Raw genomic sequence first — 14,127 nt, 5'->3', positions numbered from 1 at the left:
TGAGGAGTACAGGTAATGTATTGGGTGAAAATAAAGAGATGAGGAGTACAGGTAATGTATTGGGTGAAAATGAGAAGGTGAGGAGTGCAGGTAATGTATTGGGTGAAAATGAGAAGGTGAGGAGTGCAGGGAGTGTGTTGGGGGACAACCAGGGGTGAGAGGATTGCAGGTAGAGTGTAATAACATAACCAGAGCAGATCCGTTCTCCCAATTTTATTTTCATGTTTTGATGGCTCTGATCTGGGTGACCGGTAGCGGTCTGGTCTGTGCCCTCTATTACGCTCAGATTTGTATTCATCTACAGCTGAATGTTTTGTTCTCTCACAAAAGCTTCCTGCTGCGGTGAAGTTTTAGATTTCCCTGATATGCGGCTTTATAGATTTCAGTTTGTTTTGTTATCTGTTCAGTATTTGCATTTTATTGCTTCTGTATGAAGTTTGTAAATCTCTTTTCATGCAGGAAAACTTCCAGGTGGTTTTTTTGGTTCTTACTGGAGTTTACCCACAATAATTCTTCAAGACATCAAAGTTAAGATTCACAGCCTTTCCAAGTGCAGTTTATAGAATGTTCCGGTGCTGTTTCTATCAGTTTGATCCTAAATTATGGTTTAGTTTTTTCTAAACAACTCCACTGGCACAGAACAGAACCAGATTTCAGGATTTCCCCCACACCTGTCTTTATTACCTGTCTTTATTATTAGAATTCCAATTGATTTGGAATATTCAGAACAGTAAAACCCCCTTTAGAGCCACTTACATTTTGGGTTTCCATTGTGGCTGTGTGAACCAAAGAAAAACAGAACAGAACCACCTTAGGATGATCTTCTGTTTATGTAACATTTGGTTTGATTGTTAGTCATTTCCTGTCCCAATAATTGTCCCTTGGAGAGGAAATCTAAGGACAATGAAAACCTGAGAGAGATTACCCCTTCCCACAACCTTTTTAAGATTCAAGTTGTAATCCGGAATATTTTATACCTAAAGAATTTCTCTTTTGGGATTGTTATCATTAAAATTTTACTATAAGTTTTATTATGGATAAACTTTATTCTTTTTCTTTCATGATTATTTTGTATGTAACTGAAATGATAAGAGAAGCTCATTATTTTCACATGAAATCAGCTTGAGTTCAGAAGGTTTGCAGTAACAAGTGATATAGGTCTGATACCAAATATGCTTTAGCTGCAGTTCTCCCATGCTCGCTGTTTGCCATGGCACACTTTGCATCTGTATTTGACCCTTTTTGCCATTTGAAATATTGTGAGGTATGATTGTAATGGTAGAGGGGCCAAAGCTGCGGCAGTAGCATTGATCGGCATCCATAAGCGTGCCATAACATTGTGCCTTTTTTTTTTTCACCACTCGATGGCACTGAAGTCCAGCTGCCAAGTCTTGTTTTTACCCAGAAAACAATGCATGCAGCCTGATTGGTCATCTTTCCCTCAGCTCTAACTGTCCCTTGCCAGGCCAGAGAAATAAATCCAGTGGTGGTCCTGGTTGTGAGAGGTTCTGGCTGGAGATCCAGTGCTGGGCTGAGTCGTTGACCCTCTGGGTTCTGGAAATGGGTGACAGCGAAAGGAGAGAAGAGGAGAATCCTAACCCCCTGTGCCAAGTACCTGCACCCCATCCCTCTGCATGCACCCCCTTTATTAAAATTAGAGTTACACTTTACCTGCAGCCTAGTATAATGCCAGGGAGAGAGTGGGAGTGGGAGGTGGATGGATAGATAGATAGATGGATGGATGGATGGATGGATGGATAGATAGATAGATAGATATTAGACAGATAGATAGATAGATAGATAGATATAGAATACAAGAAGGCTGAATAATAGCTGGTTACCAATAAAGATAAATAGGTAAATTACATCTTGATGGTAAGGTCATACAATTAAATGGAAGCATGGTGGGGGCATATAGGGATTTAATAGGGACAATAGAGAACTGTACAGTGACAGATTGGGACAGGGAGGGGAGCAAAAAAATGACAGGGATGGGATAGGATGTATCCAAAATGAAGGGGCACAGGGACAACGTTATGTCCCCAGCACATCCCCTACTTGGGATTCCAAGCTACATCCCCTGCACCCCTCCCTATACGATGCATTTCTTGTATTCAGCTCAGAACTCGGGGGGCTTCTGCCCGGGGTGGGGGGCAAGTCCCATTGGCAGCTGATAGCTTTCTGATCTTTGGTCAGTTGAGATTTCATGTTCTGTCACTGCAGTGTGTTTATTTTTGTCATCTATGACCCTGAACCTAGAGGAGAATTGCACAATACCAGAGACAACATGCACTTGGGAGCCGCTTGGATCTGGTCAGTAAATGATGGCTGGGTGTCAGGCACGTACAGTATTTTATTATATACACAGGGCTGGGAAGAGGAGGAGGCAGGAGAGCTGGCAAGCTTGGGCAGGGTGAGAACTGCAACCTATGCTGCAGAAGTAAGTTATAGCGGGGGCTGTACTTTGTCCTTTACCCTGGGTGCTGTAGGATGTTATGCCAGTGCTGCATTTTTCAGTCTTTGAATAAAAAGTTTAAAGTTTACAGAGCGCTAAGATGCCAAGCCGCTCCTTAGGTAAAATTTGGCATTTCCGTCAGGTCCAGCAGTTCCTAGATATGACAATGTAATTTGCTATAATGATATAGAGTTTATCAACCTGTTCAACATAGAGGAACCCTTGATATAACTGCATTACCTGCAAATGATTTATTTGTTTTCCCACTCTGTTTTGTAGAGATGAAGACCTAATTTTATCTCTGCAGCAGTTAGGAAACAATGTCAGGTCTGTCCCTCCCCTAGTCTGTGATTGGACAGTGAAAGGTAAGCACCACCCCAGGGACCTCATCTCTCTGTCACTCTACTTACTTCTTCTATCAACATGTTCCTTGTAGCACATCTGTTGGCACTGCAGCACATCTGAGCTCTTTTTGCAGCTTCTGCACCCCCCGGGTCCTTTAAAAAAAAATCTTATTTTGTCAGTAGATTTACTATTTCTGCTATCAGTGCAATAAAAGGAATGAGACCTTGTGGTAAGGAGGCAACAGGGTCCTGGAAAGGCAAACGTTTTCTGCAAGATAAAAGAATAGGCAGGCAATACAACTACTCTGATCAAAAATAACATTCCAAGTTTCAGTGGGCTGCCCGATTACAGGGAATCTACTTAATAAAATACCTGTGTGATTAGGCTGTGGTGGAAGCTGCAATTCCCAGACTTCCAAACCAACATCTGTGCTTCCGTATTATCACACACAAAGGGTTAAAAGTCTTGTTTACAAGAACAGATCAGCAGCTCTTAAAATTTCTTCTACAGAAAATGTTCCTTCATTGTCTGCTTCATTTAAGCAGCCCTGTGCCTTACCTCAACTCTCTCTTTCCTGGTGTCTAGCCTTAACCCCTTCCTTCCCGAGGCCTAACTTTAACTCCCCCTTGACCAGGGCTTTACCTAACCCTCCTGCCTAATGTCCAACCCTAAGTATTACCTAACCCCTAAACTTAACCCTTTCCTTCTCGTTGTCTAATTTTAACTTCCTCTTGACCAGGGCTTTACCTTAACCCTCCTGCCTAGTATCCAACCCTAAATCGAACCTAACCCCCCAACCTAAACCCTTTGCTTCCTGGTTCCTAACCTTACCTGACCTTGGCCAGGGCTTTACCTTTACCCTGCTACTAGTGTCCAACCCTAAACTGAACCTAAACCCTTAAACTTAACCCATTGCTTCACAGTGCCTAACCTTTACCTCCCCCTTGGCCAGGGCTTTACCCAAATCCTGCTGCAGTGTCCAACCCTAAACTAAACCTAACCCCCTAACCTTAACCCTTCAGGTTCCTTACCTTCTAAGTAGCAAAATCCGATCAGTAGCAAATTATAATAAAGCTCAGACCCGTGACTCCAAAATCCCTTATTTCCAAAATGAATGTTTGACATTCTTGTTTGTTCCTCTGCTGTTCTCTGGGAGGGGTTACTGATTAATCCCAAAAACCAAAGCTCTCTGCTTCTCTGGACTAGATTTCCCTGGATTGAGGTTGAACGATGGGCAGCTCCAGGCAGAGGCTATGGATTTTGGCGTTGGCTATTATCGCAGTTTCCAGTGTGTGTCTTGGCGATACCAAAAAATCGGTAAATTGGTTTTCTTCTCTTTTTTGTAAAGTCCAGGGAGGGGATTAATAATTCTGTGCTGGCAGATAGATAATGCGTCATTTATCATAAAGATGGGTGCAGGCGGGCAATTTTTAAAGCAAATGTTGTGCTAAAATTGGCCGCAGTTTACTGATTGCAATAATCGACACAGATTATTTTACTTTGATTTTACTGATTGACATTACTGATTGATCACACAGATGTAACCCACAATGCGGTTATAACCATAAATCATTACCTTACCCCTATTCTTCCCACTGACAATGGGTAATTTTTGCCGGAAGTAATTTCCCTGCAAAACTGGCAAATTCTTTACCATAGAAATTTCAGAAATTTAGGTAAAAATTTTAAAATTTGTTGGTTGAGCTCAATGTGCAATTTTCTAGGAATGATTTTTTTCAATATTGAGAATTTTGAATATTGAGATTAATTTTTTTTGCATACTTTGTATCTGTTTTTATTAATGTAAAGTGTTTTTGTGTATTTGCGGGTTGTTTTGTTTATTGCAATCAGTGATCCTTGTGATTGTTTATCATACATTTTATTTTATGTATCTTTTTATGTACTGGATTGTTGTATGAATTTTTGTATACTTTGTTATTGTAAATTTTATTCTACTTTGTTTAAATAAAATAATGGGGTTGGTGTAGGGCTGTTGTGTATTCACCTCAAAAGTGTAAGTAGTGTAAGCAGGCACACGAGAGTGACAAGTGTGCTTTGAATTCAAGAGCAGTGCAGCATTGTTGTCACCCCATCACAGGAAGCTGCAATTCACAAAACAATTAGTGAGTGAGTTAGTGAGTTATTGGGCTTTATTTTTTAAAGGTCTGTAGGAATGGATGGAATAGATTATCAAAGGGCAATATGGGTGATCCAGCAAACCTGGAATGAATCGTGTCCAGGCTTGAAAACATTTGCCGACTAATAGCCAATTTTTTTCAATCCATTTATTCCAAATCCATTCAGGTTTACCAATTTACCTATATAATTGTCTATCTTCTGCAGTTTTAGAGAGATGTAATAAAAAAGGCCATTGTGATGCATAATGATTCATAGATTGTAGATTCCTAGAGTCAGTGTGATTCATATATTTGGTGGGATTTATAGATTTCTGATTCCGTGTGATTCAAGGACTATACAGTATATTCCTAAATTTGATATATTTTACAGATTGTACATTCACAAATTCAGTAAGATTTGTAGATTTTAGATACAATGGGCTTGATTTAGGAAAGCACTTGCAGGATGGAGAGGATACTATCTATAGAAGATTAATAGAATCAATGTGCTTTATAGATTATAGATTTATAAACTCTGTGAGAATATACGGTAGATGCTTAGATTTAAGGTGATGCTTAGATTATTGATTCGTCAGTTATATTTATAGATTATAAATATAAATGATTTATTAAAACTCTCCAAGGCTGGAGAGGATACACTTTCAACAGTAAAGCTGAGTAATCCAGCAAACCTGGAATGGATTTCTTAAAATTATTTGCTATTTTCTAGCATATGTTTTTAATCCTGGACCACAGTTATTCCAGGTTTGCTGGATCACTCAGCTTCACTGATGAAAGTGTATCCTCTCCAGCCATGGAGAGCTTTAATAAACCAGGCCCATAGAATCAATGCAATTCATAGATTATAGATACACAGATTTGGTGTGTTTCATAGATTATACATCCATAAACTTCATGTGATTTATATATAATAGATTCAGTGAAATTGTAACTTAAAGCTTCATAGATTAAATGATTTGTTATGCTTCTGTGAAGCTTTACATTGTCTACATAAGCATTATATGTATCACAGAAAATAGATATTCAGAGGATGCTCATCGAATCTCGGGTGACGTCGCGGTTTGCAAGAGTTTTTATAACCACGGAGGTCCAAAACCTGCTCAACTCCTCCCAGGAGGCCATCTTCGACATAGAACTGCCAAAAACCGCATTCATCACCAATTTCAGCATGTGAGTTTCTGAAACAACATTCTAAAACTGTACTCCTGGCTATACTCTATGTCCAAAAAAATGGAGAGTACTCCAGGTCCATGTGTTTCAATGACAGTAATTGATTCCCTACCAGGGAATCTTTTAGTGAATGTCATATTTACCCGGGTTTGTCCATGAAGTCTATCTTCTTCAGCCTTGGAAACATTAATAAATCATGCCAATGTGTCTAAACATGGCTGCCAAACCCAATGAACACCTGAATCTGACCAAGCTGCTAAACACCCTATACCATCTAACAGAGCTGGTCAGACACACCTACCTCATACATAGAGCACTGGAATGGGAAGGCATGAAGTACATTTACATCACCAAAAAATTGAATTTTAGATATTTTCCAAGTAAAAATCAGTTTAAAATACTTTACAAGGAAATGTATGGAGAAAAAAAAGTATAATGCATCAGTTCGGCATTAGTTCCACCCTCTCCAGGATCAGAGGAACACTAACCCTAATGTTAACCCTATCCCTATTCCCTAACTCTTTGTTTATAAACAGCCCCTATTATAAAAGCCCCTATAGTCATGTTGGTGCTGACCTGGTGACCCCAATACCGTTAGCATGCAATGCTGTAATTTTATTTCCAATCTAATTTTGCCCAAGCAGTCAAAATGAAATCTGAGGCTTTGAAATTTTGGTAAAAATCTGTATTTTCCCTGTGAAATCCCTATTACAATGACATCCATATAATCTTTTCAAAGGACCATTGACAATGACACAACTGTGGGAATTGTGAAAGAAAAGTCAGAAGCAAAGAAAATATATCACAAAGCCATTTCCAGAGGGCACAGTGCTGGTTTGGTCCAGTAGGTATCAGTGGATGACGCTTTTTTTAGAATATTCTTTTTTAGTCCATATTGGGTTCTTCTCCCCTCTTTGTCTATTTCCACTCCTTTCCTTTGATCTCTCTCAATCTCCCTTCTTCTCTCCCTTTATATTCCTTCCCTCTTGTACAATTTATGTTAGTTTGTTTGTGACTTTTGGAAATACATTACAGTTACCTTTTCCTACAATAACTTATGATATATATATATGAGACCACAATGGCAGGTAAGGCGTTGTCACTCAGGGTGCAGAGCCTGATCTTTGACCCAGCCAAGGAAGATGGGATGTCAGAACCAGTGTCTACTGGACTACCTTACTGACACCAGGTCGTGGCTCTCAAGGTTACCCCACCAGTCACAGGCAGGTACTGGGACTTCATTGTAGAGGCAACAGTTCAAGAGTTGTACTGGAAGTATAGAACTGAATTTGGCCATTGAGAGAGTTGTCAAGTTCAGAAAGAGGTCCAGACACGCAAGAGAGTAGCCATGTCTCTAGGTGGGGTCAACAATTAGGAGATCAGACAAAGTGCTTTTTAACTCAGGTGCATTGAACTGGCCTTCATAAAGGGAAAGGTTCAAATAGCCTCCATAGCCCTGCTACCTGCCAACATGCCATCTTGATAGCCATAGAGCCACAGCCAGGAAGACTTGGCCCTGGGACGGTCATGGGAGGAGGCACCAGGCCAAGCACTGGACATGAGGTAATGAGTATGGGGGGCACTTCTGCATGGGAAGGAGGCAGTCCAGATGTACAAGGTATGTTGACAGATATATTGTATATACCGTTTTCCTCTACATTTCTGCACAGATCTACGGGAAGGAAATTGGAACATTTTAAAGTCTCGGTCAATGTCGGGGCTCTGGCAAAAGCAACATTTAAACTGACCTATGAGGAGTTATTAAAGCGGCAGCTGGGGAAGTATGAGCTGTACTTAAGAGTGAAACCACAAGGACTTGTGGAAAACTTTCAGGTGAGTTAGATAAACAATGAAGCCAAGAAAAAACAAAACTCTCCGTATCCCCCCTCTTGCATTTCTCCTTCCCACTGTGACTTCCTATTACTTTATGCAGCCATAGTCCCCCATTCAGGTCCCCGCAGCTTCATTTCCTGGCTTCCAGACCTGTAATTAAAAAAAATAAGGTTTAAGGAACTAAACTGAAAAGTGCATAAAAAAAAATAAATACACTTACCTTCAATCCCGCAGGGCAGTCTGATCCATCCGGAGGTGTCTTGCGTCAGGTACCGCGTGGTCCCGGCATCCAGCTCCAAGCCAGTGCTCCGGGCGCCGCCATCTTCCCCTCATCTTCCTGGTCCTTCTTCCTACGTCACCCGATCCAGGTGCGAGATCGGTTGACGTAAGTTGGAAAAAAAACTTGTCAATCTCACTGCGCATGCGTGAGATCAGCAAAATTTTCTCTTTGCAATAAAAGGCTCCTTCTGCCTGAGATGCTCGGACATGCGCAGAAGGAGCACCCATGAGCCTTCTGGGATGCGTGACATAGGTATCCCAGGAGGCTTTGCACTCCCATTCATTCTCGATCGCCAAGGCAGTCAAGAATTAGGGGGTGGTGTTGCACCCTTTTTTTTTTTTAAAAACAAATACCACAATTATTACTTAACATAAAAGGATTGTCTACCCTTTTATGTAAAGTGAAATTTCTGAGTTTAGGTACGCTTTAAATTGCCCCATGTCAGCTGACACACTTTTGAAAACATTGTTTTGTTCTGGATCCTTGGAACAACCCACAACTAAATAGCTGATAGAAATAATTCACATCCCCCTGCAGTGACGCAGGCACCAGAAGAACCCCCAATGTCTTGTATAGTGGTGGACACAGCCAATAGTGGACCCCAACCCATCAAGGCTGCACTTACTATTGAGGGCAGGGGTATCTTGCAATGAAGCCACAATTGGGCAAATTTAAATCTAATGAACTGGTGGAACCCTAGGAAAATTCTGAGCTCAACCCTGATTTCCTAGCACTAGTGGGTTCTAGGAATGATGTGGCACCTTTAAAAGACCCTATGGCCACAGATTCAGGCCAATATTATGGACAATTTTTTTTTAGGGGGGGGTTATTTTCAATGTAAATGATTATTTATGTAGGAATAGGTGAAGATGGGTATCTGTAGCCTTTCCTTCCAATATTCTTTTATAGTCCCATTTTCCTGGTTGGGATTTTGAAGGATTCAGTGACAGAATCAATGTATGAGCTTATTTTCAGATAAATGTGGACATCATTGAGCCGCAGGGAATCAGCTTCTTAAAGGCCGATGGATCTTTTATGGCAAACGAATTGGCAGACATTGTGAAAATAAACCGTACAGAAACAAAGGTAAGACCTATTCCCCCTGTTTCATTTTTACATTGCTTAAAGTGGTCACAATTTACAGCAACAGTATCTTTTATTAAAAGCTGTCAGTGAGTTCCAGACAGTGACTTTGCCTAGGCTCAGATGATGTCATCAGGCATCAGTCTTCTTTCCCCATAGAGTGATCAGATTCCAACATTGTTGCTTTGTAGCCAATCCCAAGGTGAGAAAGTTTTGGAGCTCAGGATCACCGGAGCTCACTAGTAGTCCAAAGCGCAGGAAGTAGGTGGAGCAGTGGCACCAGTTTTGCAGAAATGCTGTCATTTGTTCTTGTTATGTAGCAGTAGAGAATGGGAGGGTTGGGGAACGGGTCACATATGTAATGCTATCGTATTTATAACATAGAATTCTGTGGTGCATTCTTAGGCTCACATAGAATTTAAACCAACAATGAACCAGCAGAGAAAATGTCCTAACTGCATTGAAACTCTTTTGGATGGAGATCTTAAGATCCAATATGACGTTAAGAGAGAAAATCTTGCAGGGAAGTTGCAGGTAAGTGGCATTATTGTCTTCTTTATACTTCTGGACACACCTGCAGCATCGGCTCTGCATAGCTGTGATGGTCACTGCTGTCATGGATAATTTTTTATAAATGGGTTGTTGCAAATCTATAAACTAACACTTATTCTGAACTTTTGTAACAATCAGCCTTCAGTCCTCAGCATGCGCTGGTCATTATTGCATCTATAGTCTCTGCAAAGCACACTTTCCCTAACCCGGAGTGCTTAAGCAGATTGCTGGACATTCCGCATACTCCTGTTAGATATTCTATTGATTTATACCGTCAACAGATGTCAATCCAAACTTTATCTCATTATACACTGCATTATGACTTTAGATTGTTTCGACAGTTTTTTATTCATAATCTGTACTCATTCCAATCATTGATTGGTTATCTCTTCTATTGTCAGTCATTTTGGTCTGGAATCTAAACTTGTTTGTCGCCATCACCCAACTTACTATTTTGGAGTTACACCTCTGTAGTATTTATCTTGCTTTTTACCCCTGGTGACACAGATGGTTCACATACATGTTTAAATCTCAATTATTTCATCCACAGGTCATCAATGGGTATTTTGTACATTATTTTGCTCCTCCGAGCCTCCAGCGGATTCCCAAGAATGTTGTGTTTGTTATTGACCGCAGCGGTTCAATGTTTGGGAAAAAAATTAAACAGGTAAACCTGAATTGGGAGAAACATTTTCAACTTGTGTATTTCTTGTAAATTAAGATGTTTAAGGCATCACATGACTGTACCCCATGGACCCAATTTTGCGGCCAGATCTGTAACCCACAAAGTTATGTTGTGTTCATGCATGTGGTTCCTTGCATTGCAGCATGCTGCATTGGCTAAAGAATGGCATTCTCATAGGTTAGAATTTGATGTACTTTGTAAGATCGTTTCCAGTACTATATATTAATATGTAGCCTTGGATGAAGTGAAAGTCAGGGGCACGGGTGTCAGGAAAGTTGATCACTTTCTATTTTATTCATATAGGACCCTTTTTAGGCAATTTTTGTTTTATAATATTTTTTCCTGCAGCATATAATGTAATTGTAGGTCTTTACACGTATTTCCCCAAAACTAATGCTGTCTTTCAATGTCATGCAGACACATGAAGCTTTCCTTAAGATTCTCGAGGATGTGCCTAAAGATGATCACTTTACTATTATAACATTTGCTGATGACATTAAGCTGTGGAATCATCAGCTGGTTAAGGCCGTACCTGAGAATATTGAAAAGGCAAAGGATTTTGTATCACAAATCACTGCAAGAGGAGGTAACACACCATCACGAGGCTCCACCTTAAACTTAAGATGAGATATTTCATCAACACAATATTTTAGATGATGATGCCTAAAGTGAACCTGTGACCAGGTCATGAACATAAATGTGGTAATATGTATTCATAGCAAATGGTAAATGAGCTTTAAAACAAACCCCCAATGACCTGTGTAGCTGCCGGCACTGTGGAGTAATTTATCCACAAAGCTCGCAGAAGAAGCACTAAAGTCTTTGTCCAAACTAGCTCAGCTCAGTTTCATAGAATAGCAGTAATTCAGAACACCTAGATCCATTTAGTACAGGTTGACAGTCAAAAATCCGGCAACCTCCAGACCTGAGGCGCACTGGATTCTTACCTCCACACACAGACCAGCCTTCTTCTCGCAGCACCCGCGGACATCGGGCACAGTTACAGGGAGCAGGCAGCAGGGACGTCTCAAGCAAGACCTAACAGCTGTTTTTGCAGACCAGCGCCAGCAAAACATTAGTGGCCAAACAGTGTACTACAGTCCCTGAATTGAAAATGCCATCTGAAATTCATGCTGGGAAACTGAAAGATCCGGATTATCGATGGCCAGATTTTCGATTGTCAACCTGTAACAGTAACATAGCTCCCCCAACACAGCTGCTCAGCTCATTCTGCTCCTTCATTCAAGCAGTAACTTGGCATCTCAGCACTACATGTCCCCCCCCCCCAGCAGTGACTCAGCAGGTCAGCTCAGCCTGATTCTTCATCTCAGCAGTGATATAGGAGCCCACTCTGGTCCTCCATTCCAGTGGTGACTCAGTTAAAGACCAATAAAAACATAGAAAACAATGACTAAATGACTAATTAACAGTATTTATGGGTTAGGCACAAGATACCATGTATGTAATGATTATGTCTCTTTCCTCCATCCATATCTCAGGTACAGACATCAATACAGCTTTACTGACTGCAGCAAAAATGCTCACCAATGCCATTTTTAATGGTATGTTGCCAGAAGTCAGTGCTTCAATAATCATTTTCCTTTCCGATGGAGAGCCAACCTCTGGTGAGTAGACCTGGGATCTACATTGCTGCTTTCCTATGCAGAACAGAATGGCTTCTGGGTTCACACTGATCCAAGACCTTGACTTATATATAATATATATAATATAATATAATATATATATATATACATATGTACAGGTTCACTTACCCACCTGGCATATTTAAATAGTTGACATGGACGCCTACTGTATAATTAAAATCATTCCTACTTGCAATAATAAATCTTGAAATAGCTTTGGTAACTTCTGACCACCTCTATGGGTCTCCTCTCTGGTGGTGGATAATTCCATAGATTTCATTCTTACAAGTCATATGCATTTGTTGGTTCAACAGGCACCACCAGCCACGAAAAGATCATTGACAATGTGAAGCGCTTTCTGGAAGGCCGAGTCTCACTCTACTGCCTGGGGTTTGGCAATGATGTGGATTACAACTTTTTGGAAAAGCTGGCCTTGCAGAATGGTGGCCTTGCTCGTCGTATATATGAAGATTCTGACTCTGCTCTCCAGTTGCAGGTGATTGGCCTAAATAGATATTCCTAGAAACCTTCCATGGTTAGTTTTAAATTTTCAAAGAATGCCACGTCCCAATTTGTATCTGGCTTGTGGCGACTTGTTCATTTGAGGTCCCAAATATTGATGTCCCAGATGACTGAAGTAGAGCCAGGAACTGTGCTGGTAAGAACTCCGAGATATAAGGAGCCAACTGGCGGATAAATCCACCCATAGTTAAGTTGATTAACAGTAGACAAATCTCCCTTTTCTCTTTCAGGGCTTTTATAATGAAGTGGCTTTTCCAATGCTTTTGGACGTTCACCTGCAGTACATGGACAACTCTGTGAATTATCTCACTCAGAACAGCTTCAAACTTTACTACCGAGGCTCAGAAATCATTGTTGCTGGGCACATAACCAACAACAGCCTGGAAGTCCTCTCAGTAGTGGTGAAAGCCAAAGGAGTGAGTTGTCAGTTTTTAAAGCATCAGTGTTTCCCAATCAAGGTTCCTCCAGAGGTTGCTGGGTTTTTTGAGTAATGAGCAATTTGCACCTTTCAGGTCAGTTTAGGTGACACCAATGATCTGTTTGGCTATCTGTAAGGGTGATATTCTTCCCAATGGCCAGCAATGTAAGAGGAATTCTTCCCACTGACCACCATACTAATGTTCTGTAATCTGTGGATATAGTATTTATAGAAGGTGTTCCCTGAAGACCTTATTATTCAAGGGTTCTCCCATGTTACAAAAGTTGAGAAATGTTGTTCTATCTGCTCTAAGTAGACAAAACAAAATAAATTTTGAGTTGAGAAAAAATCAGAAACATCTCTTGTCCCTATCAGTGGCTGCTGGTGCAAACTTACTGCCTTGAAATAAACAGGGCAGGGAGAGTTAAGGAAGCAATGTGTGGGAGGCAAGATTCAAATCTTGGCCAGGACAGTATCTGCATGGAGTTTGCAGGTCCTCCCAGTGCTTGTGTGGGTTTCCTCCGTGTACTCTGTTTCTCTCCTGCATTCTGAAAACATGCAGTTAGGTTAATTGGCTTCCGCCCAAAATTGACCTTGACTGTATTACCCTCCTAACCATAATCCTGAGTGTGGATTTTCCATGCAAAAAGCGGTAATTCCGAGTCACACTTAGGGTCGCTTAAAACAAAAAAAAAACCCCACTTACCTTAATCCGTTGTCATCCCCTGGCTTCCTGCTGGTCCCCGCAGGACCTTGGGACACATCTTCTCTCTCCGATCTTCAGCCGGCGAATGCAGTGACGATCTCTGACATTGGTCCATGTGCTGGTGCGGGCAGGAGGAGCGGCGGGAAATTTTAATAATTTTGTATTGGATTCAACACAAAATAGCTGTACTGAGTTCAATACAACGAAATCTTGATATAATATATATATATATATATATATATATATATATATATTGTGACACCAAGGCAGGATTGGAGGTGGAAGGGAGATATATTT

At 40.8% G+C, this 14,127-nt stretch overlaps 1 protein-coding gene across 1 annotated transcript in view; it reads left to right on the top strand.

Annotated features, from left to right (window-relative positions):
* Positions 1–1,474: 1,474 nt before the first annotated feature.
* The window catches only part of LOC140336951 (inter-alpha-trypsin inhibitor heavy chain H4-like), a 14,184-nt gene continuing 1,531 nt past the window's right edge, over positions 1,475–14,127 (top strand). Inside the window, exons 1-13 of the mRNA XM_072420410.1 lie at positions 1,475–1,611; positions 2,735–2,820; positions 4,007–4,117; positions 5,951–6,108; positions 6,848–6,952; positions 7,779–7,941; positions 9,197–9,307; positions 9,710–9,838; positions 10,407–10,523; positions 10,959–11,127; positions 12,041–12,166; positions 12,499–12,680; positions 12,937–13,122. Coding sequence (XP_072276511.1) covers positions 4,031–4,117; positions 5,951–6,108; positions 6,848–6,952; positions 7,779–7,941; positions 9,197–9,307; positions 9,710–9,838; positions 10,407–10,523; positions 10,959–11,127; positions 12,041–12,166; positions 12,499–12,680; positions 12,937–13,122 — 1,533 coding nt within the window. The 5' untranslated portion in view covers positions 1,475–1,611; positions 2,735–2,820; positions 4,007–4,030. The remainder of the gene's footprint in view (positions 1,612–2,734; positions 2,821–4,006; positions 4,118–5,950; positions 6,109–6,847; positions 6,953–7,778; positions 7,942–9,196; positions 9,308–9,709; positions 9,839–10,406; positions 10,524–10,958; positions 11,128–12,040; positions 12,167–12,498; positions 12,681–12,936; positions 13,123–14,127) is intronic.

The sequence above is a fragment of the Pyxicephalus adspersus genome, chromosome 8 (assembly GCF_032062135.1).
Source record: "Pyxicephalus adspersus chromosome 8, UCB_Pads_2.0, whole genome shotgun sequence".
Taxonomy (NCBI): domain Eukaryota; kingdom Metazoa; phylum Chordata; class Amphibia; order Anura; family Pyxicephalidae; genus Pyxicephalus; species Pyxicephalus adspersus.
This window is presented reverse-complemented; position numbering and strand designations above follow the sequence as displayed.